This window comes from Pelobates fuscus, chromosome 7 (genome assembly GCF_036172605.1).
Source record: "Pelobates fuscus isolate aPelFus1 chromosome 7, aPelFus1.pri, whole genome shotgun sequence".
NCBI lineage: Eukaryota > Metazoa > Chordata > Amphibia > Anura > Pelobatidae > Pelobates > Pelobates fuscus.
The window spans coordinates 112,364,185-112,391,895 of NC_086323.1; the positions used below are offsets into that span (position 1 = coordinate 112,364,185).

At 42.7% G+C, this 27,711-nt stretch overlaps 1 protein-coding gene across 3 annotated transcripts in view; it reads left to right on the top strand.

The window, feature by feature from the left end:
• GALR3 (galanin receptor 3) overlaps positions 1 to 27,252 on the top strand; it is a 65,065-nt gene extending 37,813 nt beyond the window's left edge. The window contains exons 1-3 of one of the 3 annotated variants that reach the window (XM_063426416.1): positions 11,802 to 11,852; positions 13,786 to 14,236; positions 25,199 to 27,252. In XM_063426416.1, the coding sequence (XP_063282486.1) occupies positions 13,890 to 14,236; positions 25,199 to 26,006 (1,155 nt within the window). In that variant the 5' untranslated portion in view covers positions 11,802 to 11,852; positions 13,786 to 13,889 and the 3' untranslated portion in view covers positions 26,007 to 27,252. Of the gene's footprint in view, positions 1 to 11,801; positions 11,853 to 11,895; positions 11,945 to 13,785; positions 14,237 to 25,198 lie in introns of those variants that run through there. The other 2 variants (XM_063426417.1, XM_063426419.1) reach the window with 2 other exon arrangements.
• Positions 27,253 to 27,711: the final 459 nt, after the last annotated feature.

Genomic DNA, 27,711 nt, shown 5'->3' on the forward strand with positions numbered 1-27,711 from the left:
GGGAAAGCAGCTTGAAGTTGACCTCCTGGTAGTTGGTGCTGATGGAGCTCTTGTGCTGCAGAATCAATATCTGTTCCCATTGTGTGTCAGTGAACGTCCTATCCGTCAGCTCTTCCCATCTTCTTTTGAACGCCGTGTTCCTGGAGCGTTCTCCCGTTATTAGCCGTTGATATATGACTGAGACTCTGCCATCGGCATCCGAGTCAGTCGTGCAGAAATGTTCAAACCACGTTTGTTCCCTATGTATTGCTACCCTGTTGGGAAGGTTATAGTAAAAATGTCGTAGTTGCGCATAATGAAATCTATGCATGAGTGTTGGATGTGGTATTCCACTCCAGTCTCGAAGGCTCTGTATACCCGCGTTACTGAGGACTTTGGATATCGGGACAAAGTCTTCATTTCCTACAACTGGCCAGGAAGAACGGGGAAGTCCTCCGCCTATATCAGAATTGAAGGTGATCGGTATCAGGGGGCTCGGCTGCGGGGAGATGTGTTGGTTACGTCTCAGGTGGGACCATGTCTTCAATGTTTGAGCGACGGGTGATTCAGCACCTAGCATTGACGTTGCGTCCACCGAAGTATGCCACGTGAGTCTGTGGAGGGCTTTGTTACTACCCTCTCTATTCAGCGCCACCCACAGTTTGGTGTCAGGTGCCACATGCCAATCCCTGATCCGCTGCAGTACCGTGGCATGATAGTATTTGCGAATATCTGGCAAAGCCAGGCCTCCCCAATTCTTGGGTAGGCATATCTTGTCAAAGCTGAGCCGAGCCCTTTCTCCCTTCCAGACGTATTGTATCACCGCTGACTTAAGAGATGCAAAAAATCCCGTCGGGATGTGCCAGGGGATGGTGTGAAAGTAGTAAAGGAGCCGCGGGAGAACGTTCATCTTTATTACCGATATACGTCCCTGCCAGGAGATGTGGTCGTAGTTCCAGCTTTTGAGATCGTTTAGGATTGTGCGCAAAAGGGGGATGTAATTCGTGGCATACACTTCTTTCGGGTTCCTGGGTATCCAGATTCCCAGGTATCGCATCTGGTCCCGACACCAATGAAAGGGGTATTCACGTTGAATTTGCTCTCCTACGTCCATCGGGGTCGAGACATCTAATATTTCGCATTTAGTTAGATTGAGTTTCAGTCCCGATAACCGGCCGTACGCATCGAATTCTCGCATCAATGCCGGCAGGGAATCAGTTGGGTCGCTCACGAAGAAGAGCATGTCGTCTGCGTATGCAGCTACCTTATGTTCCTGAGTCCCATGCCGAAACCCCCTGATCTCCGGGGTATGTCTCACCCTATCCAAGAACGGTTCCAGCGAGATGGCAAACAAGAGTGGTGATAATGGGCAACCCTGACGCGTACCGTTGTGGATGGTGAAGGCGTCCGTAAGAGCGCCATTCACCCGTACTTTAGCGCAGGGGTCCGTATAGAGCGCCTCTATCCAAGCCATCATCCCTCTTCCTAGTCCCACTTTTCGTAGCGTCGCCATCATGAAGCTCCAGTTTACCCGGTCAAAAGCCTTTTCGGCATCTGTGGAGAGCATCAGTAGGCCTGATTTTTCTCTAAGGGCTAATGCCTGAACAGAGAACGCCCGGAGCGTGCAATCTCTGGCTTCCCGTCCCGGAACGAAACCCGTTTGGTCCGGGTGTATCAAGCGTGGCACATACCGTTGTAATCTGGTAGCAATGATCTTAGTGAAGAGTTTCACATCCGCGTTAAGAAGCGAGATCGGCCGGTAGCTGCTGCAGTTTTCGGGGTTTTTGCCAGGTTTAGGAATTACCGTGATGGTGGCTGCCAACGTCTCCTGGCGTAGTGTGTCACCCTGTTGGAGTCGATTGAGGGCTGTCATTAGATGTGGCGCGAGAATGTCCCTAAATGATTTGTAATATCCCGCCGAGAGTCCGTCCGGTCCCGGAGCTTTCCCTCTTTTTGCTGTCTTAATCGCCGCCTGTACCTCTTCCGTGGTGATCGGGGCCTCCAGCAGTTCTGCTTCTTCTGGTGTTAGAGCGTCGGGTTGGAAACCTTGTAGGTAACGCCATGTTGCGTCTTGTAGGTTCGCTCCGTGGGCGTCGGGGAGTGTCGGTGTGGAATTGTATAGTTGTCTGTAGTAGTTACAGAATTCAGTGGCAATTGCTTCAGGGAATTGAGTAAGTGAGCCATCAGTCTTCCGGAGTTCGTGGACCTGCGCCCTCGCTTGTTGGGGCCGGATCATGCGAGCCAGGAGTCTCCCTCCCTTATTCGCATGGATGTAGAAGAAGGCCTTGGATCGTTGTGTCACCCTATGGTGTTTGCTGGCCACCAGGTCTGCCAGTTGTCGGCGGGCATCCAAAAGTGGGCGATAGTGTTCTTCAAGTTGTGATCGTTTGTGTTGTGTTTCCAAGCGGGAGATTTGGTCGGTGAGCTCCAACATACGTCGCTGCGATTCCCTCTTCTTACGGGAAGCAATTCTAATGAGGTGACCTCGAAGTACACTCTTATGTGCCTCCCATAGCGTCACTTTTGATACCTCTTCCGTGTCGTTTTCCCTGAAGTAATTAGTGAGGTGTTCGGTCAGGTCAGCCAGCACACCCGGGTCCGAGAGGAGCGACTCATTTAGTCTCCACTCCGTCCTGGCAGGCCTGAACAGCGGGGAGTCGAGCTTCACGGCCACTGCACTGTGGTCCGACCACGGTGTAGGTGCGATTGTTGCCGAGGTGTTGGTGTTGGAGGCCTTCTTGTTGGATCAGAACATAATCAATGCGAGAGTATCTCCTATGTATGGCGGAGTAGTGCGTAAAATCACGGGTTGTTGGATGAATGGTCCGCCACGCGTCCACCAATCTCGAGTCCCGCATGGTCTTCTTGATGGCCCTAATCGCGGATTGTGGGATACAACTGTGTCCTGTCGAGGAGTCCAGCAACGGATCCAGTGGTGCGTTAAAGTCCCCCCCTATGATGAGGGAGCCTTCCGTGAATTCTGCCAGTTGGCGGAATGTTTTGCACAAGAACATCGCCTGTTTTGCGTTTGGCGCATAGATAGAGGCAAAGGTGTATGTCTTCCCCGTAATCGTGCCTTTGATGAAGAGAAACCTACCGTTGGGGTCTGTCTGTCGGTCCAGCAGAGTGAAGGCCAGATTAGCGGCCAATAGTATCGCAACTCCTACCTTGCGGGCTTCGGGATGAGTGCTGTGATAGTTAATTGGGTAAACTCTGTCTTTCAGTCTATGGGTGTCCGAGGATTTGAGATGTGTTTCTTGTAATATTGCTACCGAGATCCGTTTGCGATGAAGTTCTCGTAGGAGGTGTGCGCGCTTCTCAGGTGAGTTAAGGCCTCTGCAGTTTTGCGTAAGGACATGTAGAGGCGCTGCTATGTACGCCATTGGGATAGTGCGGGCGAGGTCGCTGGTGACTCCGCAGTCGTGTTCAGGTGTTCTGGGTCTAGTGGCCCTCGCGCGCGCTGCCTGCCGGTGTGAGGGGGGGGGGGGAGAGGGGAGGGTGGAAGGGAAAAAAAAAAAAAAAAAAGGGATATAAGTGCAGTTAAAGAAGAGGAAAGGTAGAACCTTCGTAAGTTACAAGTCCCACGAGTTGGGGGCGGCTCGGCCCACACCCAGTGTAGCCCGTCCCAGGAGGCCCCTGGTGTAAGTGCTCAGTGATACGATATCAATAAGAATTAAAGTTATCCCTTCCACTCGAGGGTGTCCTGTGTAGCTGGGTGGATAACAAGACCGTACCGTTCCCTATCAGGCTAGGGCAGCCACGGTCCTGGGGCCCCCAGTAATGTGGTCTACACAGGTGTATGTCGGGGTGGCGGTGTGGCCGAAGAAGTCCAGTGTCACTGTCCAGTCAGTAACGGATGTACAGTGTCCAGTGATGTAGTAGTGTGTGTACTCTCAAAGGAGTGTCCGTGTCCCACGTGTTCCTAAGTTGAATTTAATGGCCAATACTTGTGAAAATATCGAGTATTACGGTCACGAAGTATGGGGGAATGGGTCTACAACTGTAGGGATAGACGGTACGTGTGGCTGCTGGTCCTACCCTGTGTCGGGGCGGATAGCCCTTTGCTGTCGTAAGGTAGTTCGAATTTTGGGCCGTGTCTGGCCGGGCCGGCCGCACAGGGAGTTCGATCTTAGTCCCCCTGTCTCCCATAGCGGGCACCGTCCCCGTTCCTATGTTCCGGGGACAGGAAGCGGGGCTGGCCATCCATGGGGGAGGGGGGGGGGGGCAGGAGTCAGGCGGTATGGGTGTGCGTGTGTTTGTCTGCCATGAGTGAACATCGCAAGTGGGTCTTATCATACATTGCAGGATACAAACAATGCCACCTAATAAACACATGACATCACATCTTAACATTATTCAGATATCAGCCGCCCCCCCTCCCAGTCCGACCCCCCCACACCCCCCCAACCCCAGAAATCTGGTACTATAGGTACATTCGTAGGTGTAGTCCCAGTTAAGCTCACCTCGTGACCCCCATCCCTTTCGTAGCCCTAGGGCCCCATGGCGTCTCCGCCCTTCTCCCACCCATAAAGCTATCACACCCAATATGGCCCGGCATATCAATATCAACGAAATAAGAGCAATATTCACATAAAAATCCCCCATTCGTTCCCCACCTCCCTCAATCTATCCCCCTTCTGGTGCCATAGCCAGTGGTAAGTTATAGCTACGACCGGACCAACTCACATCACAGCTTCAGTAAAACCATAATATATCAAATGCTTGAGTTTCCCGTGATTAACCAACAGTCTCATGAAGCAATCTAGTTCGTGTTCCGCGTGCACAAGTGGGGCATGTCTTGCAAGAGTCCCATCCCGCGGGCAAGCTAGATGGTGCATCCCATCCCCCTTAGGCCCCCCTCCCAAGCAACTTAGAGCAGCCTCCCGTCTCCCGGGGCATGTTGAGAATGTGTGGCAACACCCGGCCATAAGGAAGTCTCCATATATGTGCACGTGTGTACAGCAGTTCAATAGTCCCGTATAGCGACATAGGTTGTGTCTTACGTGCACATGCGGGATATGCCCTGCAAATACCCCATCCCATGGGTAGGCCAAACGGTGAGTCCCCCCCCCTTCAGGCCCCCCTCCCTAAACAACTTGGGGTAGCTTTCCTCACCCAAGGGCGTGTTAGAAGAGTGTTGTAGCACCCGGTCATGGATAAGTCCCCTTACATGTGTATGCGTAAACAGTACTTATCTGGCATCTGATGTACACGGGATAGCGATGTCATCTGTGGTTGTCAGCGGGCCGTGGTACGGTAGTGTGTCCTGGTCGGTCTTCCTTGCTTGGTGGATACAAGTGGGGGGCAGAACTTTATTCCTCCGGGTCCGTGGGCATCAGTTGCCTGCGGGCCTGTGGGCGCCTAGGTGTGACGTCTCGTCGTCTTCGTTGCAAGTTCGGGGTGTGAAGTCCCTGCCTCTGGTCCAGTGGCCCCAGGATCCAGTCGGTGACCTCTGTAGGCGGGAGGTTGAGGCGCTGAAGGAACCTGGGCACCTCTTCCGGCCAGCGTAGCGGGAACCAGTCGTCATGATGTCTGGCTAATAACATAAAGGGGAAACCCCATTTGTATGGGATCCCTCTATCCCTGAGTAGTGCTGTGATGGGTCTCAGGGCCCTACGAGCCTCAAGCGTGAGGGGAGATAGGTCTTGAAAGAGGGCAACTTCTGCGCCATTGAAACGCCAGGTGGGCCTTGCGCGGGCTTTGTTCATAATTTTCTCCTTCAGCTTATAGGAGTGGAGGCAACATATAATGTCTCTCGGTGTGTTATCAGTCGTGCGTGCTCTGTTAGCCCTATGCGCCCTGTCAAACGTTATGGAGTCTGGCGCTTCTGGGCCCAGTATGTCGCGGAACAGCGTCTGTAGTGTTGCTTCTACGGCTTCCGCCCCTTCAGGTTCCGGTAGGCCACGGACCCTAATGTTTGATCTGCGGCCCCTGTTATCAAGATCTTCGGTTTGGCGTCTCAGGTGTAGGAGAATATTGCCTTGTCTATGTATGGCCAGATTTGAGGCTTCAACCCTCTCCCCAACAGCTTGCACTGAGGCCTCAGCTGCCTGTATCCTGGAGGCCTGTGTGGAGATTTCGGCCTTAATAGAGTTTACCTCAGTGCGGATCGCTGAGTGTAGATTCTCGGATAGGGTCTGCATGTCTGATTTAGTTACCATTGCTGCTGCCAGGGCTTTAATTGCCTTTATGTCCGCACTGATGTCCGCCAGCGTGGGTGCAGCCGTCTCCGGTATTGGTGAGGAGGCCGGGGAGTCGGCCATGCTTGCGCCGGCTGCCTCGTGGTATTCGGCGGGTGCCGGAGCCAGGTAGCCATCCATGGGGCCCGTGTGTGCGGCAGTTGCTGGGTGCCTGGGTGTTTGGGAGCCGTCTGGGCGTTTAGTGCGCCCCATTTTCGTGCCGTGCTGATGGGTAAGCCTGCTTTATTAGCTAAGTGGGTCGGAGCTCGTCCTTTACGCGGCCATCTTCGTTCACGGCCAAACCACGCCCCGTTTAAGCAATTATTTGAGCCCGTGCGCAACGTATGTGGTCTGGGCGTGTTTTAGCTTTTCACATTTACAGTGTATTTGGCAAGGGTATACACCGGATTGAGGCATTATATACTGAACATCTGCATAGGTGCACCTTGGCCTAAAACTGAATATGATAAAAGACGGGTTTACGTGGTGACTACATTAGATATCGTTAAGTTTATATTATTTGATCTTAATGAATGTTATTTAAGGTTTCCATTCAATTCGCAAAAATGGTGGTCATACGCTAGCGTAATGAGCCTCTGCATAGGCAAATTTTTGAATACTTGCTCTTACCAGCATTATGACTGCCTTCAATAATACTGTAATGATAACAAACTGTATAAGGCTTGACTTTCACGCAGACCTGATGCGACTACTACCTGAGCTAAGCGAACGTTAAAGTGCTATGTTTACCACCAGCATGGGATGTGTTTGTATGTAAGGGGGTGTTTGGATGTAGTGTTGTTTTTTAAATGCGTTATTACATTTGTGTGTAGTATTGGTGTTTCAGCAAACTGGTGTGTCTGTATGTAATGTTTGTATTTGCAGGGGTCTGTTTGCATGTTGTGTGATTTCTGGGATGTATGCACATACATATTAACACATATACACGTACACATTAACAAGCAGATACACACATAAGCACAATGACACATGCTCACACCTTGACACATGCACACACTGGCATATACACACACACAGACACTCAGATACACACCCTTTGACAAACAGATACAAGCACTTTCACACAAACACATATACACATTGGCACATCCACACACACTGACACAGGTATTTACACACACACACACACACACAAAGGTATAAATGCAGGGGTGTATATGTGTACAGTGTTAGCAATGGAATGTTGGAGTGTATTTGTGTGCAGTGTTGGCATTAAAATGCTGGGATGTTTTCATTATCACACACCGACATATACATACACACACACACAGGTACACACTGACACACAGACAAACACAGACAAATACACACACTGACACAAACACAGCCAGATACACACACACATATATGTGTGTAAATTTACATATATTAATCTCTGCCCTCTAGCAGCTCCTGGACAGTAACTCCCAGCAACCTTGGCCAATATAATGTCTCAACTCTGTTCTTTCATACCCTGGTCCAGAATTTGGCAAAAGTGACATTTGGAAATGGTGTACAGCCTTTGATAACACTTTATGCAATAATATTTAAAAATAAATATTTTTTTTATTTATATTTAATAGGGAACTGTCAGGTTCTTCTAGGATTTTTAACATGTAGTTATACCCAGTGTGTTACATTACAAACACCAACACATGGGTGTTTGTAATGTCTGATGAATACAAGTGAAATCAGAAATTAGCAAAACAAACAAAAACAATATTTAGCCACCCTCCTGTCTCTTTACCTTTTGGGTTGAGAAGGATGGCTTCTCTGGGGTCCAGTGGGAGCTTGCTGGCCCAGGCTGATAGGAGTATGCATTCAGTTGCCTCACTCCCTCTCCCCCACAACGCTTGCATCCTCTGTGTGAAGTGTGCTTCCTCCCCAGCGGCACTGAGAAGGAAGTGATCTGTTCTTACTGGGTCTGACCTCACTTCCTCCCAGCATGCCACGGGGAAGAAAGAGACTCACAGGGCAGTGTGTAAGGGGGCTAGTTGTAAGTATGTAGTCAGCCAGCCCCATATTACAGGGGCCCGGTCCAGAGCAGTATTAAAGGGCCGTGTTTTCTGATTACCTCAGGTGCTGCAGGGGGCCCATGGGGCAGCTGCCTTAGGCCCCCAGGAGTAACAGGGCCCGGGCAGCTGCCCCTTCTTAAAGACGGCCCTGGGCACACCCCGTGCGCACGCCTATGTACAGGTCCAATGGATATATTAAACACTACTGAACTGTCTCCATGGATCTTCAATTATGTCATGTTCAGAGCCGTCTTAACACATAGGTACACTGGGCAGTTGCCCGGTGGTCCCACGAGTTTAGGGGACCCCATAGGCTTGCCAATTTTTCAGTATATTATTCCGGGAGATTTATTCAGAACCTTCAAACCCTCTTTGTTAAATTGCTTAGGAGCACTAATCACCTTAGTATCAACTGTTATCTGTACATGCGATGTTGAAGTTGCTGAATACATATCTTGACCTTGACGAAAACCAACTCCACACAGTAATTGTACTTAAGCAAGACAAAACCAACACACATCGTTTTTCTGTGTTTCCCAATGTTGAACTTGCCCTCAGAGTGTTCATGTGCATCACAATGACCAACTGTGCAAGAGTTCATTTTCAAGACTGAAAAAAAAATCAGCTTTACAGCACAATAGGGCAGCAGCGTTCGAACTGGCTTTCACTCATGTGTATGGAAAATAACAACCTAAACACCATAGACTTCAAGCCAATTATAATCTCTGTGCCATCTCTGTCTGTATGATTCACCAACTGAGTCAATTTTTAAGTTGAATTTCTTATTTTCCAACTTTAAGGCTCATGTTTTATTGTCCACATGTTAGTGTGGATCAATCTCTTTTTTAATGTTTAAACATAGATTTTGTTGGAGGTACCAACAAATATAAGCTTAGGTTTATCGATAAGTTACATTTTCATTCCTGTAAGTGGTTGTGTAAGCAGAACCCGGTGCCGGCGCTTCCTATAAGGCGATCTAGGCAGCTAGATCTGGGTCTGGGTCCCAGGGTCCACATTTATGTTTCACCAATGAGTTTGTTCACAGGGGGTGGAATGTGTAGGGGATGTCCTGATATGTGTGTAAGGAATGCATTGTGTGAATCTGTGTTTGTATGTGTAAGGGCTGCAAGGTATGTTTCTGTGTATGTACGGGATGCAGTGTGTGCATCTGTAAGGGGTGCATTGAGTGTGTGTAAGGAATGCATTGTGTGTAAGGGTTGCATTGCTTGTGTGTGTGTGTCTGTTTGTGTAATGCATTGTGTGTTTTTCTGTGTGTAAGGGGTGCATTGTGTGTGTGTGTGTGTGATGGGTGTCAATCTCTCCCCCCTCCCTTGTCACTCTCTTCTCCCCCCTCCTTTGTCACTCTCTTCTCCCCCCCTTGTCCTTCTCTTCCCCCTCTCTTGTCACTCTCTTCTCCCCTGCTTGTCCCTCTCTTCTCCCCCCTTCCTTGTCACTCTCTTCTCCCCAGTTGTCACTCTCTTCTCCCCTGCTGTCACTCTCTTCTCCCCTGTTGTCACTCTCTTCTCCCCTCCCCACTCTCATTCCCCCTCCCTGTCAATTTCTTCCTCCCCTCCCTGTCAATTTATTTTCCCCCTGTCAATTTATTCCCCCCCTTTCAATTTATCCCCCCACCCTCCCTATCAACTTATCCCCCCACCCTCCCTGTCAATTTATTCCCCCCATCCCTTTTAATGTATCCCCCCCTTCCCTTTCAATTTATCCCCCCCTTTCAATTCCCCTCCCTTCCCTTTCAATGTATCCCCCCTTTCAATGTATCCCCATCCCTTTCAATTTATCTCCCCCCTTTCAATTTCTCTCCCCCCCCCTTTCAATTTATCTCTCCCCTCCCTTTCAATTAATCTCCCCCTTTCAATTTATCTCCCCCCTTTCAATGTATCTCCCCCCTTTCAATGTATCTCCCCCCTTTCAATTTATCTCCCCCCTCCCTTTCAATTTATCTCCCCCCTTTCTATTTATCTCCCCCCCCTTATTTCTGTTTATCTCCCCCCTTTCTATTTATCTCCGCCCCTTCTTTCAATTTATCTCCCCCCTTCTTTCTATTTATCTCCCCCCGCTTTCTATTTATCTCCCCCTTCTTTCTATTTATCTCCCACACCTTTCTATTTATCTCCCCCCTTCTTTCTATTCAGCCCCCCCTTCTATTTATCCCCCCCTTCTTTCTATTTATCTCCCCCCCCCACCTGTGTTGTAGCGTGGCCGAGCTCTGTATGATCCGCGGGTACAGGGAACTTTTGTTTCCTGTACCCGGACGGACTAAAAGGAAGTGCACACTCAGTGTGCACTTCCTGTTAGTCCGGCCGGGTACAGGAGACAGATGCTCCCTGTACCGGCGGACCATACAGTGAGGGAGTGACAGGAGGGAGCGCTGAGCGCTTCCCTCCTGTTAGTCCCTCTCCTCATGCTGCGCCCAGGCGGTGCGCCCTCATGGACGCACGAGCCCGGGCAAAGCTGCAGCCGCCTGAGGCTCTCTGCAGAGCGCTCGGGCGGCTGCAGCATGAGGGGGGCCGGCGCTCCTGGGGGCTGCCTAGTCCGCCTAACAGGTAGTGCCGGCCCTGTAGGGGGGGATTCTGCATTCTGTTCAAAGGGGGATACTGACAAAACCTAGGTTGTTGGTGTACATTGATGTCTGGATTGGCAACCAATATCTATATCAGAGGTTGGCAACTCCAGATGTTGTGAACTATATCTCCCCTGATACTTTGCCAGCATTATGGCAGTAAGATTATTATGGACGATGTAGTCCACAACACCTGCAGTGCCGGAGGTTTCCTGCCCTGCTCTATAATTATGATGGTTAACCTTGGAACCCCAGTGAACTACATTTCCATGATGCTGCTCATCCAGGCTGATCTAATTCACATATACTGGGGTGCCAAGATCAGCCATCACTGATTTAGAATACCAGATGCAGTAACACGTTACACTAAATGATTAGGACTGCAAGCACTGATACACACAGAAGAGATAACACAAAGAGGTAATGTCCAAATCCCAACTGTTATAATAAAGGATCCTAGTTGTGTTAACATGAAATGCACTGAAATATTTAGTATATTATTAGATATAGTACAATCATGCATCAAGCACTGAGGTTAGAGTGCAAGAGGTGCTTGAGCTAATGGAGATTAGGATGGAGTTATTTTCTATAATCAGGCTACCCAGCTCCAAAAGGCAAAATTCACAGAATATGTAGAAGGATACTGGTCCGACACTGATAATAACATATTACAGAAAATCAGAAGAACAGATAAAATCCATTCAGGAGAAGCTTTTCTTTATTTCTAAAGCAAATAATAAGAAGCACTATTTACTGCAGCGGTTATCTCTGAAATGACAGAGAATGTAAAGATATATGAGTAAACTTGCAGAAAACATGTAATAATGTAACACCGATGGCTAAAACAACATTCTACATTAAAAGTGAGAAAAATGGAAGCATCAAACATGTCACATCGTAGGACAGAAACAAAAAGAGACACAACTAAATAATGAACGAGACAGTCAGAATAAAAACTGGAGAAAGGGGGGAAAAGGCATTCAGAAAGAGGGAGGGAGAGAGCGAGTGTGATAGAGCAGGAGGGAGGAGAAGAGAATGGATTTGGAAAGTGAGAGACAGAGGAAGGGAGAGATGAAAGAAGTGCAGCAGCTTAGCGAGGAGGTAAGAAGAGAAAATCTGATACATACACTCGCTGAATGCAACATACAGCCAGAGCCGCTATACATTTATACAGAGTGATGTACGCAAGCAAGGTATAAATACCTTCACACAGGAGGACATTTCAAACAAACATACCCAACAATTAGGTAGCAAAACCGTATTCTGATTACCAAGAGAGAGACCTGGGGGTAGACAGCTGTGTTCATGCTGTGCACAAACACACACACATTATATGGGTATATTTAAACATAGAGGGAGATGTGTACACAGCAAGCAAGTGAATAAAACTGTGGGGGTAAGAGCAATGATTTAACAAGAATGCATGTGTGCAAATGTGTATATATATATATATATATACACAAATACAAACACACACACACACACACACACACACATATATATATATATATATATGTTTCATTCTCTAATTGCTTAGAGAGAGAGATAGATAGAGAGATAGATAGAGAGATAGATAGAGAGACAGACAGACAGACAGACAGACAGACAGATATATATCTTATGCAGATAAATGTTAATAAATGCATTTAAAGAACTAGCAAATACACAGTTTAGTTGTACATGCAGAGCCGTGTGATGTGTAATTAATAATACATATATAGCACATAGTGACAAATGGGAATTAAATTACTTTTTTTTTTGCATGCTTTCTCAGGGGAGTTATATTGGTATATTCGTGTTCTCGTTTTATGTGATTTTTTGTCTGTCTGAATTGTCTGTAGGATTGTGAACTCTTGCTGTTTATATGTTGTTGTATTCTTTAAAGTATAAATAGCTCTTATTTTCCATTGCTTATTGCCTTGGAGTTCAGAGGATTTATTTTCTGGGGTCATAATTATATAATTGCTTTGTTGCCGTTTCCTTATAATTGTAAGTATATATTAAGTCAATTTTCTAGGAATGTAATTATGGAAGCTTGGCTGTTTACGTTAGTTATACAAAGTGTGTAACAGTAAGTGGTATTTGCTTCCACACACAAGAAATTATAATAAAGTCAATTGTCAGGAAAGATACATTGAGATTGCTTGGCATTTCCAAGTAGGTGCCCAGGTATAGATGCTATTTAACATCTCAGTGCTGCTGATGTTAATGGACCATAGATTAGATGACCCTGTCTATAATGTAAAATCTTTGTCTTGAGGTTTGATCAGGGGGTGCAGTTGGTGCATTAGCCAAGCTTTCTCACCAGCTTTGTGTGTTTTCAGGTGCATTATTTTTGTTGGTATTCTTTGATGTATGTATGTGTATAAAATGTTCTGATCAAAACACACATCTTTCTCTGTAATGTGATGCTTATAGAATCTGGGGTACATGTTTCTAACAAAATGCTTTAATGTTAGTTATATGTTATATATCAGTGTTGTAATGCCATCGTATTTGTCTTATGCATATAAGGTATGCTTTAAGATTAACGTGTTAGTTTTGATTAATTTTGTTGTTCCAATTGTTATAGAGCTATGTGTGTGTTTGGTTGTGCTTGTCTTTGAGCTCTGTGATCTATGATTATGTTTAATCTGCATAAGAAATCTGCAGTTACTCTATGTTGGACTAACTGCAGTGTATGTTTGCTCTGGGGTCTATGTGTGTGGAAACATTGCCTTTTGCAAGTTTAAACATTGCATGTTGCATTTATACGGATAAAGACAGGCGTGTAGTTATGTCTGTATAATATAATTTGCTGCATTGGCCATGGAATTTGTCTTGTAAATATATAGCTGAGATGTTAGCTCTATAACTTATGGCTTTCCTGATCTAGAGCCTGTTTGTATCTCTAGAGATGATATGAATTGTACAACTACTGTTACTGGTCAGTTCTGGTTGGCTACCCATGAATTACGCATGTATGTTTTTTTTGTTGAAGACTGCATTTAATACATTGTTCTAATGAGGAATACATTTTCTGCACTCCATTTAGACACCACAGAAGATCCTATGGTTCGAGGATATCTTTGGTCCCATCTTTGCCCATGCCTTTGCAGAACTGGTGACTCTCCTTTGAGAGACTCTGATGTGTGAGAGATGTCTCAGGCATGGAATGGCTCAACTTCCACAGAGCTACCCCCAGGAGGAATCATTGTGCCAGTTGTCTTCTCACTAATATTTGCCCTGGGCACAGTGGGGAATGGACTAGTCTTGGTCGTGCTACTGCGAAACGTACAGACCAAGTACAACACCACCAATCTCTTCATCCTGAATCTGGGGGTTGCAGATCTTTGCTTCATATTGCTGTGTGTGCCATTCCAGGCCACCATATACACTCTGGACGGATGGCTGTTTGGGGCTTTCCTCTGCAAAGCTGTTCACTTCTCCATCTACCTATCCATGTATGCAAGCAGCTTCACCCTGGCTGCCGTCTCAGTGGACAGGTAAAAAAAAAACAAAGAGGGCAGATCAGACAGGGGCTTATTTACTAAACTCTGAATCACAGCAAATGGAAATCTGAATTACAGAATTTAGGGTAAAATTGCTGATCTGGAAACATTCTCCAACTCAGTTATTGTCCATGTGTGGCTATTTTAAACCAAACTTGTAATTAATATTTAAAATGACTACAATTCAGGGTTTAGTGAAGAAGACTCTCAAACTTAAACTCACACTCTATTCTCTGTTTTGATTGTTAATGGCATATAGTCCACTTTTTGTTTCTGTTTTCTTATATCGATTTTTGCTCTTTTTTTCTCTCTACCCCAATGTTCAGTTAATCGGTTTACTTAAAACCAGTCCAGACTCCTCATCTTCAATTCTCTTTTGCAGATATGATTCTGAGTGTGTATGCCTCTCTATCTAGCTTGTAAGCTTTCATCTTTTTTTTTTTTACCAATACAATTGTAATTTCATCTCTTCAATACAGGACATTATTCTCTCTTTTTATCACTAAATCTTTCATTTTACCTCTAATGTAAAAGATGATGGCATCTTTTGTATGTATTTCCTATCATCATTATATCATTATATCCCCGAATCTTTCCTTCCCATTGAGAAAACTGCAGTCTGAAAATCAGCAGCTATAGAATAGCCAGGGGCATCTCATAATAAAGACTATCTTGGGATCGACACGACATTTATTGTTGCTGATATTGTTACAAATGATTCTTACTTTATATTTCTTTCAGGATTGTTAACTAAACTCAGAATTTTAATGAATTAAATCCTAGTAACAAAATTGAGCTAAAATAGCGTTTTTGGAAACAAAAACCCCGTATAATTCATCTATCATTACAGCTGATGTATTTAACTCTCAGTCTTGCCTTTCAAATTGAATTTGCTAAAGTTCAGAGCGTAGTGAATTTTTCTGTCAATATATTTTTGTTGTGCTTCCTTAAGCTCATTGATACTTTGATTTTATTTTTTTTACCATTGTTCGACTAATTTTCTGTGAATTACATATTACGCCGTTTCCTGCTTGATAAAACCGCTACAATCTTTTTTACATTATTTCCATGATTTCCATGTTATTTTTGATGATTGTCCTCTCATCTATCTTCTCTATACGTTCTCTTCTCAAATCTGTTTCCCAGATTCAGCGCATTTCTCTGCAAAGTTTATTTAGTAATCAGTTCCTTTGTACCATTCCTCATCAGGAGACAACTTGACCTTAGAAGATGTGTTGTATTCCACAAGTTGCTGCATCTCCCATTATTTCTATCAATCTTCATTTAGTCTAGTCTCACTTGATATTTCTATTTGTCTATAATTTTCCTGCTCAATATTCCTGCTGTGTGATGTACATGCCATAGTGATGTAAGATCATACGATGAAGGATGGTTGGCCCACTGTCGTGAGCTAGACATGCTAAACATACAAATTATTTCGTAAAAAGAATGGTTCAACCTGTATTTATATTACAACATTAACATTAAATTTGGGGATTAACCAATGACACTTTGTGGCATATTTGATTTATTCATTATTTCCTAATGGGGCATTATAACTCATTGAATAGGTCTGGGTGCATAGTCCCAGGACCGTTAACCCTGCAAAAGTAATTATTGAAATTTTTAAGGGTTAACATCACCTCTAGTGGCTGTAAATATTTACACCACCACTACTGGTCCAGAAATTATGGATTTCCAATAGTGGTTTAGGATATAGAAATTACCATCAGTGGTCCATGATTTAGGAATTACCAGGAGTGGTCCACAATTTAGGGATTGTCACTAGTGGCCACAATATAGCGATTACACCAGTGGTCTAAAATATAGGAATTATAATCAGTGCCAAGATTTAGGGATTACCACTAGTTGTCCAGGAGTTAGGGATTACCACAGTGTTAAACAATTTAGGGATTCCATTTAATGGCCCAGGATTTAGGAATTACCCCCAGTGGTCCAGGATTTATGGATTACCATCAGTGGTCCACAATTTAAGGATTGTAACCAGTGGTCCATGATTTATGGATTACCACCAGTGGTCCAGGATCCCTACTGTTTAGGGAATTTAGAGAATACCCAATTATTTTCTAATAATCAAGCAAACTGGTAGTGCTCAAGTCCTCTGGTTTGAGAAACACTCTTGCAGAGAACTTTGCAATGTGTCATCTGTGTCATTTGGATGAATACAAAAGGAAAAATAAATGGTGTGGTGTGCTACAATTACATGTGTGAGGATCACCAATGAGATAATATACATACACTGGTTATCTGTCTCCCAAAATATACTGGTAGTACTCCAGTTAGGAAATGATATTCCAGCTTTTGATCACTTTAAAAACATAAACATAAAACCAGGGACGTATTTGCCGCAAGGCAAACAAGGCATTTGCCTTGGGCGGCACTTTCCAGGGGGCGTCAAAAAACGCCGCCCCCAAATACCCAGGCAAATACCTTGTTAGCCTGGCGGCAGCTAACTAAAAATCCAGGTATGCGCGGCTCCGGCAAGGGAGCACTGATTACTGAGCTCTCTGCTCAGCTCCCTCACGTGCCGCAGAGTGATGCCCGGAGCCGGAATATGATGTCATATTCCGGCTCCTGGCATCACTCTGCGTCGCACGAGGGAGCTGAGCAGAAACAGCTCACAAATCAGTGCTCCCTCGCCGGCGCTGCATGCCTGGATTGCAAGAAGACTTACTGAACCCCAGGTAAAAAAAAAAAAAAGCGGTGGATTTAAACTAAAATAGAAATAGTAATCTTTATTAATTAATGTTGGGGGGGGGGTGTCTGAGTGATTGTGTGTGTCTGGCTGTCAGTGTGTGCATGTCAGTGTGTGTCTGAGTGATTGTGTGTGTCTGGCTGTCAGTGTGTGTCTGAGTGATTGTGTGTGTCTGGCTGTCAGTGTGTGCATGTTAGTGTGTGTCTGAGTAATTGTGTGTGTCTGGCTGTCAGTGTGTGTGTGATTGTGTCTCGCTGTCAGTGTGTATCTGAGGGATTGTGTGTGTATGTCTGTCACTGTGTGTATGTCAGTGTGTGTCTGAGTGATTCTGTGTGTCTGGCTGTCAATGTGTGTATGTCAGTGTTTGTCTGAGTGATTGTGTGTGTCTGGCTGTCAGTGTGTGTATGTCTGTCAGTGTGTATCTGAGTGATTGTGTGTATGTCTGTCACTGTGTGGCTGTCTGTCAGTGAGAGAGTGTGTGTGTCTGTCAGTGAATGTGTTTGTTTCTGAGTGATTGTGTCCGTGAGGGCACCTGTGTGTCTGAGTGATTGTGTGTGTGTCTGTCTGTCAGTGTGTGTCTGTGAGTGAGTGTGTGAGTGTCTGTCAGTGAATGTCAGTGAATGTGTGTCTGCGTCATTGTGTGTGTATGTCTGTGATTGTGTGTATGTCAGTGAGTCAGTGATTGTTTGTGTCAAATCAGTGTGTGTATGTCAATCAAAGTGTGTGTTAGTCGTTTAACAGGAAGAGGTGTGGCATTGACAGGAAGGGCTGGGGCAAATGTAAATTAGGGATTGCCCAAGTTCTGTCATGCGTAGGGCAGCACAGATACTAAATACATCACTGCATAAAACAAAACAGTGTAAAACTGTTAGATATAATGATAAAAGATGAGGTAATTTGGATGGATGCAATCATAATGTCATTCCTGTAACAAGGTAAAGAGTTCAGTCCACATCTGTTCATTCATCTTGTCACCTTAAAGGATCATTGTACTTATAGTGGCTCTGTCACCAAAAATAAATTAAATCTAATCTGTTTCTATATAGCTCCCTCTGTCTGAACCGATTTTTATTAATTTCCTGAGCTCTATAGTTTTCATTACATACATAAATAAAAGTTGGAAATACATTTCTTCATGTAAAGCAGCCAGGTTGACAAAACTTGACAATGGGCGGACCATAAAACAAAGGTTTTGTTTCAGCTGCCAATCAAATTTACCCACAATCCATCAGTACAATCAATCCCACAGATGGGAAACTGCAAACTTTATGGGCAAAGGAGAACAAAATGTCCGCACCTAGGTGTTGAAATCCAACACAAGGAAGAAAAGATAATATATATAAACAAAGGCAAGTGGCAAGGAGTTGAATATAATCCTTAAGATGCAGGGGGCAAAAAGTAAGAAAAAAACGAAATTATATAAAATTACAGATCTGCTTTAAGGATTGTGCTGGGCATTTCTATTTTTTTTTTTTTTTTTGCATATATGTTTTTTATACAGCTAACTGTAGGGTTTATTCAGTAAAAAAAAACAACTATTCATAATGAATTTAAAACTTAAAGGACCACTATAGTGCCAGGAAAACATACTCGTTTTCCTGGCACTATAGTTCCCTGAGGGTGCCCCCACCCTCAGGGACCCCCTCCTGCCGGGCTCTGGAGAGAGGAAGGGGTTAAACACTTACCTTTCTCCAGCGCCGGGCGGGGAGCTTTCTTCCTCCTCTCCTCCTTCCTCGCGACGTCATCGGCTGAATGCGCATGCGCGGCAGGAGCCGCGCGCGCATTCAGCCGGTCGCATAGGAAAGCATTTACAATGCTTTCCTATGGACGCTGGCGTCTTCTCACTGTGATTTTCACAGTGAGAAGCACGCAAGCGCCTCTAGCGGCTGTCAGTGAGACAGCCACTAGAGGTTTTGGAGGCTGGATAAACCCTCAGTATAAACATAGCAGTTTCTCTGAAACTGCTATGTTTATTAAAAAAAAGGGTTAATCCTAGAGGGACCTGGCACCCAGACCATTTAATTAAGCTGAAGTGGTCTGGGTGCCTAGAGTGGTCCTTTAATGGCAAAATTTAGGCTAAAATATATAAAAAAAAAAGTAATTGTACAGGTATATTACCTGAGATGTACAGTTTAATTTTTAATTCATTACAATTCAATGTTTAGTGAAGAAAACCCAATGGTTTCCTGCAGGACGTGGAGCCGTATTTGAGATTCTGATGTATAGCCATATCTCTCTGTAAATGCTCTCAGCATTCTTTAGCTTTGTAGGTGTCTCTCTCTGGGCTCAATTCTATGAGCCTGATAAAACAAGTACTTCTGCCCAAGAGAATTCTGTCCGCATTCAATTACCTGCACCAGTGACTGATTTTCACATAGAGAAACACAGTATAAATGATGCACACATACATGTCACGTTTACTTCATGTAAAGAGCTGGGTCTCCGTCACTGGCATTTAAATACCATAAGATCACATAAGCATAAAGAGGAACTATAATGAAACATTTACTTTTCATATATAAAAACATAATTTCCCTGTTTTGCTGGTTTTGAAAGGGATTTCGCAGCCAGTCTTTGGTTTGTTATGTAAACCAATGGGAATTTTGTAGTCATGCATAGCATGCATAGTGCACCCATGACCTGAACTTTTCATTCATCAAAATGACTCACTGAATAAAGCAAAAGAATGGACGCGGGTAGCATTACACATGCATGAAAGGCACAAGTATTTGGAGCATGGCATTATGAGATTATGTTTGGCTAAGTGTAGGGGATGGAGCTATTGTTAGAACTAGTTACGGTAGTTGTTTGTGTTACATCATCTGGTAAGTTTAACTAGGGTTTGTTATGTTTGCCATGATGAGGTTTATTGTGCATTTAAGTTGTAAACATGCCCAGAGTGTCCCTATATTAAATTTCTCCTATTTTGAGTGATTAAGCAGGTTTGAAATATGGAGACACTTTAGCGACCTTACATCATTAAACTGCTGTCACATGTAACAACAGCAGTCTGAGAACCAACTGCCATAGAATAGCTACTCAAGGCTATTGGAATACATTTATCAAATTTTTTAGCAGATATGATTGCCCTGTTTTCACAGTCTTCATTTATTGCTTAGTTTTTTTTTTATCAATGCTTTTCTTGGGCTTTTGGTGCCCATTTTGTACTAGGATTATATCTTTTAGCAATAAATTATCCTAAATGCTGCAGTACTTAGGTCCAGCTGGTCATGCAGCCTAGTAAATGTTCCAAGAGTGTCTGAGCAGGATTCTGGTGGATCCTTCCAGTGCCAGGCCTCACCACCACAGGCACAATTGCTATGCTGGTTGACAACTTTTCACCCGGCAAAGTTGAAACATCCTGTTATGAGGCTTAGCACAGAAGGAACACGGACTCCACCAGGACCACAAGCTAGAGCACAGGAAGTGACAGGATTCTCCTATGGTGAAAGTCTAGGAAAGGTAGGTATATGCATACGTTGGAGTGTGATAAGAAACATTGGAATGGGAGGGAAATATGGAGAGAAATGGGGCAGTTAGGAGAGATACAAGATGGTGGTTATTGATCGATACATTGGAAGAACAGGGACAGTTATAGGAGAGCAAAGGAGTGAGGAGAAACACAAGATTGAAAATGGATGTCAAGAAGCACAGGAGTGGGGGATATAGAAAAAGACCTAGGGAGAAGAGACACAGGAATAATGGAATGGAGTAAGACATGGGAGGATATGAGAAACAAAGGAGTGGAATAGTGGTGGGGAATGTTGCTGAGAGGCTAAACAACTGCATTAAGATTTGGGGTATTTTTGAAAAAAAAAAGAGAGAAAAGTCCCATTCACTGGTTATAGATGCCTCAGACATGCATAGTCTGCTCTTACAAGATTTATCATAATACCCACTGGTTCTGCATTGGGCCATCATGTCCTGGATGCCCTAAAACACAGGCCATTTTAAAGAGGTTTAACTTCACTCATTGATAGTGTTACCCAATGAAAGCACTAGAAGACAGAAGACATCAATCAGGTGGAACTAAACTGCAGAACTAATCGGGATGGAAACATCATAATTTATTCATATATTCTGGAAAAGGATACAAATATTTAAATGTGTTCAGCTTCCATTTGGAGGCATCCCTGCAGCAAAGTGTGAATAGTTTAACACCTCATACAAAATATTTTCTACAAAAGCAGAAGAATTGAGAACTAATTACAAGAAGAGCCCTAGCTAATTAAAATATTAGAAGGAGACAAGCTTGATATGGTAATTAAACATGACACACTCATAAACATGCAGAAACGGTTTGCCCATTTAGAAATGCACACACAAAATATCGCCTATATTCTAATATATCTCAGAACCTATCTTGACCATAAGTAAATAAGCTGGTGTTTGTGAACAGATAGGGAAGTGAAAGTGATGTACTGAATATATGTCTTGCTTGTTGAGATGGCAGCTGATCAGGGGCTAATAGGAAAGACAGAAACAAGGGAGAAAGGAATACATATCTTACATATATTGTCTATGTACCATTGTAAGGAGTTTTTAAATGGCGTATTGCTTCATCAGAAGACACTGTATGTTCGTCATTCTGTGGGCACGTGGTAAATACATTTCTAGTTGCTGTGTTCCGGATCGCCTGCAAGAAGGTCAATTTGCAATCACATCTACAGGGCATTGTTATAGAAGACCAACCATGAAAACTCCAGTGATTTGCTTACTGGATTATTCTTCATACCACCGATATAGCAGCATTTACTAAAGTGGGAATTAGGAAGATTTAACAAGTAAATTGGCAATTTTAGGCTAGAAAAGTAGCTGAGATGTAGAATCTTTCTACGTTTTTTATCCACTTCGTTTTTCTTGATTGCCGCGATCTAGAGTTTTAGAGTTAGCTTTTTGTCCATGATCACACCAAGATTTACCACATCAATGTATTTTTTAATAATGCTTCCACTGCTCACTTTAAAACAGTACAAGCATCACACCAATCAAATCAAGGATGACATCGAGATGGAGCCAAAAAACATATCCCTTTATTATTAATATAGGTATTGGCCAGTCATTGTTTCTTAAAGGGTGAGGCATTTGTAGCAAGCTTCATGTTAACCACAATATCTGAAATTGCCAAAACCAACACTACATGTATAATTACACGCAAAATGAAGGCTGCAACTTTAGACACTACTAAAGTCTAAGCATCCAGCCTAATGCTACTAATAATGTAATATCATTTATGGGATTTGAACAGCCCGATAAACAGTAGTCTACATTCCAAGATACAAATGACCAGCACTGATGTTGCTATAATTTTCTTGTTATTTTATTCATTCCATTTACATATAGTGTTTTACCCACAGCTTTTAAAGTGGTTAAAAAGAACTGAAGACCTACAGCTTTTTACCTGTAGAGTGGATGAGATACGAGTTGTGGAGGAATTACCTACTGAGGCCTGACACTCTGGTGTGGTATATCTGGAGTTAGATAGATTCTCAGGGTTATCTACTAAAGTGAAAATTGTCTGGAGGTGAAAGTGTATTTGATCTTTAAGGATAAAGTATCTGAACTGGAAACATAGTTAACTTGGAGAGTTTTTCCAGTTCACTTATTTAGATTCTACACTTGTTTGGGCACCTACTGTTCCCATATATAATAATTTTTTGCTAGAATTAAACGTGTATCTTGTTTACATATTGTACAGTGCTGTGGAATATGTTGGTGCTACATAAATAATTTTTATTATGTCCTTAAATGTTAAACTGAATTCACTTTGAATTCACAACAATTCTCACTTTAGGGATTAACACTGTAAATGTCCAGGGCTGGAAGAATGGTAGATGTAGGAATTCCATTAATGTTAAATATGGATTCTCAAACATCTGCTTCTGTCACTTAAAGCGTAAGAATCCTGCAAAGAATTTGAAATACAGTACAGCCTGACGATTTATATAATAGGGATTTTAAATATGGCACAAAAAAAGCAACATAGTTTAGGGGATTGGGAATAGATTCTGCCTGGCACCTTTAGTACTATGTTTTCAGACATTGGGATGTCTGATATTATTATAGCTAAATTAATTATTTAAACTAAAAACACCTGTCCAGCTTTGTCTATTAGAAAATTAACAACTGCAATCTGTCCAGAATATATTTGATGATAAAAGTAAAATAAGACATACTAATGTCAATGGACAACAACATATTAACATTGTCCAAACATTAAAGGACCACTATAGTGCCAGGAAAACAAACTCGTTTTCCTGGCACTATAGTGCCCTGAGGGTGCCCCCACTCCCGCCGGGCTGAAGGGGGAGGAAGGGGTTAAATTCTTACCTTTCTCCAGCACGGCGCTGGGAACTCTTCTCCCTCTTCCGACGTCATACACTGAATGCACATGCGCGGCAAGAGCCGCCCGCGCATTGTCAGTCCATAGGAAAGCATTTCTCAATGCTTTCCTATGGATGTTGGCATCTTCTCACTGTGAAAATCACAGTGAGAAGCGCGGAAGCACCTCTAGCGGCTGTCAATGAGACAACCACTAGAGGCTGGATTAACCCATATGTACACATAGCAGTTTCTCTGAAACTGCTATGTTTACAGCAGGCAGGGTTAACCCTAGATGGACCTGGCACCCAGACCACTTCATTGAATTGTCATGTATTTATTCATGTATTTATTTCTTCACATTCTACTTTTAGGGTCCTTTATCGTTTCTATATATTACATAGGTCACTATCTATCATTATATTTGTTCTGTTTTAACAGTATCTATAACTGTTTGGTATGGGCTGACTTTGTCCCAGCTGGGATAGTCACACTCTGGCACAGGGATGGACTTGACGTTGTTTGGCTATATGAAGTGACCAAATCCCTGCATTTTTACTTGAGAAAGGCAATTTGTAAGTAGTCTTAGAAGATTTGAAGCTGTAGAAGATTTTGTGCAAGCTGTTCCCTTTTTTGTGATTTTGTCCTAGCTGGTGTCAGGCGATGGGATCAGTAACAGGATTATCCTCCAGATCGGAATGCCAACACATGGATTTCTGTACTAATGGGGAAGGTTGCAATCATGCCAAGAGGTTGAGGCGAGCATACTCATTCTAATATGTTTATAATTAGGTAGGACAGGATTTCAGAAATTCCTTCCCTCTAAGGTTAAACTTTGTTTGCGGTTAATAACATTATATCAAGAGAATTAAATCTACCAGGACATCACATATTTAAAAGATTGTAAATAAAATTGATCTAGATAGGGCACAAATGTCTTTGTATAAAGATAAAGTAACCAAATGGTCCCCTCTCATTCCTTACCTTCCTTGCACTATTCACTATAGGCTCCAATCCACCTTTCAACTATACAAATTCTCTGTAGGTGGCACTCATGTTGTAATGATAGCAGATGAGCAAAGTTGCCCAAATGGGTGAGGGAAAACAGACTGAATTTACATTTCTCCTTCATTTCATTTGATCTGTTATACACGCATATTTCAAATACATAACTCCCAAGTGTCCCTATTTTGGAAGGAAAGTAAAAAATCTTAGGCACTCACTGTGATCCGTTAAGCAGCTTTAATGGATCCGCAATGTATTTTGCAAGGACATTTTCGATTTTGGGCCCATATCCCTCTGTTCTTTTTTTCTATCCTAACATCCCTCTTTTTTTAGGAGCTCCATGTTGTTGATGTGGCTGATGGTATATTTGAGTCCCATGGCAATAACACTCACAGTAATGTGTTTTAACTACAATAAATGAGTTTAGAAAGTAGTCTGTGTACGATATATTGTTCTTCTTCTACATTACACTTTTATTGCTAATTTACCTTAAATTTCTCAGAATAGCTACATCCGTAAAATTATTGTGTCCCTCATTGTCCATTTAAAATGTTGGGAGGTATACACGTTTCACCTTTATATATGTGTACTTAATATGTATCACCATGTGCTTTATTTTTGCTGTGTCTTTTTTCAGGTTTCCAATGAAAATTATTTAACATAGAAGATTATTATGGACAGTGTACCTATATGACTTAATAAGAAAGGACAATTATAACAAAAAAAATTATAAACTACCATATGAATTATTCATAACCAATGCAAGAGTACTGTTGCAAAATGTCAGAAGTAGTGCAAACATAATGTTATTTGTGAGCACATTGTAACTTTGCTAACAATCATTTAAAAAAAATAACGTTTTTTTATGAACAGTGTTGATAAACTGTTTATATGTGACCTCTGTATACCCATAGGTATCTTGCAATCCGTTACCCTCTGAAGTCTAGAGATCTTCGTACATCTCGGAATGCCTTGGCTGCAATTGGAGTCATATGGGCCCTATCAATCTTGTTTGCAGGCCCTTATCTTAGCTATTATCATATAATCCTCTACAATCAAGTGCCCATCTGCATCCCTAATTGGGAGGACAGGAGGAGAAAGATCATGGATGTCTCCACTTTTGTCTTTGGGTACCTTCTTCCTGTGCTCATCCTTGGACTATCTTATGCGAGAACCATCTGCTTCTTGTGGACATCCGTAGACCCAGTAAAAACAGCCTCTGAATCCCGAAAAGCTAAACACAAAGTAACAAAAATGATAATTATCGTAGCAGTGCTTTTCTGCATCTGCTGGTTGCCTCACCATCTGGTCATTCTTTGCTTCTGGTTTGGTCATTTTCCCTTCAACAGAGCTACCTATGCTTTCCGCCTGGTTTCACATTGTATGTCCTATGCCAATTCATGTCTCAACCCCATCGTATATGCGCTCATCTCTAAACACTTTCGGAAGAGATTCAAGCAGGTCTTCACTTGTATGCTTACTCAGAAACGAGCACGCAATAAAGTCCATGCGGTACAGGCAGTCAACACAGTAGGTGGCTTTTATGCTGCCCACACTGAGGTGACCCAAATTCAAGAAGATTGTGGTCGTGCAGGGAGGATTCCAAGAGAGGATGCAGTTGAGAGTGGAAGCCCAGGGGAGCAGTTGAGCAGTAGAACGGGTGGTGGGAATTGGGGAATACGTCTTCCTAAGGCTGTAGGATTTCAAGCACAGACAACATAAGAGAAGCTTCTATCTATAAATAGTTGGTAAACATTTTGGTAGCAGTAGAAGCACACAAGTAATACTGCCTTACTAAAAATGGTCTTAATGCAGGTACTTCTACAATTTGTCTCTGTGACCTTAAACACAAACTTTGTACCTCAAATATAAAAAAAACAGATTGTATCTTTTTTGAAACACAGACTAATAATGTTCTCCAAGAAACGAATAGAAAAAAATATAATGGATGGTAATTTTAAAAGCGTGCATTTATCAGGTCTAAAACATGATATAAGGGTGTACTAATCTTTGTTGACAGCCCTTGCTATGCTGTCTTATGATTCTGCCTTTCAACTTAAATTGCTAGAATTTCTACGTTTCTACCTGGTGTTTAAGGCCTTGCAATGTATAATGCTGCTAAATATTTCTAATGGCATGTATGTGTTGAAATCAAGTTATATATTCATCTATTACAAAAAATGCTTTTTTTTTTGTTGTTGAGAGGAGTACATTTTCCTCCAGAGTCCTGTCTAGAAGGGAAAAATTAGGATGAATTATTATCAATTTGTTAATTAATTATGTTAAAGTCCCACACAAGTCGTGTGCAGTGGGGATTTCATTGATACTTAAAGTGTATTTTGTGTACTATTTACATTAAATATGTTGATTTGAATCAGTGACACATCTTACAGTTTTACCGTAACGATTTTAAAAATCTTCATACGTGACTCCAAAGCCAACTGATTTGGAATACCATGAATGTCTCACAGTAGGAAAATTTATTTTATTAATAAAATGTATTTTTTAGGATTTACATATAAGATATTCAAAATGGTTTCTGCATATTTAATATAATAATGCAAATATTTTCACATGTAAATTGCAGATCTCATTAATACACAATAAAAATGCACCTGCTACAATAAACCGATAAGCAACCCAAAAGAACAAAATTGAATGCTGCAAGATTGAAATAACTGTGTAGTTATCCTTTAATTTATATATTCAGATTCTTCCTACATATATAATTACTTGCATGGCATGCAACATCCATTATAGCATCCATGGCAGTCACAATGTCAAGATAGGCCACTATCCTGGTATAGGACACTTTTCTTACTAACAGACTATTGATTGTACTGAAAAACATTTTCAAGTCCCATAAACGTATATCTCACCAGCAGTCTAGAGTGTCCTTCAATCTCTCATATTGAACCGTTTGTGGATATCTGTGAAAGAGGCATCTTGTGCATTATGGGTACATATTTCTAACCAATACGATTTATTAATGATGTAAATAAAATTATTTTAAATTACAATGTCTTAATATTTTTTTCAGTAGGAGTTGGGAATGGTTCAACCCATGCATCTCAGCAATCTATTTCAGAGAAGAACAAACATATTTCTGTGTTCTGTCACTCTTTTCTAACGAAGTGGAGAGCTTATCCAGAACATCTGTCCATAGGTAATGAAGAAATGAAACATTCGGTATACTGTATGAACTCTGTATCTCCATTGATAAACATAATTGCCAAATGCATCAGAATACAATTGTAGATAAATGCTTTGATTTGTTCTCTGTTTTATAGAGAACATAAAAATGCCTTCAAGGTCAGACTGGTGTTCTGGTGACTATTGTGTCCCATTATATCCTCCATTATCCTAACCACTGCACGCATTTACACAGTATCATGCAGTAAATTGAATGCCATTTGCATTGTGTTGG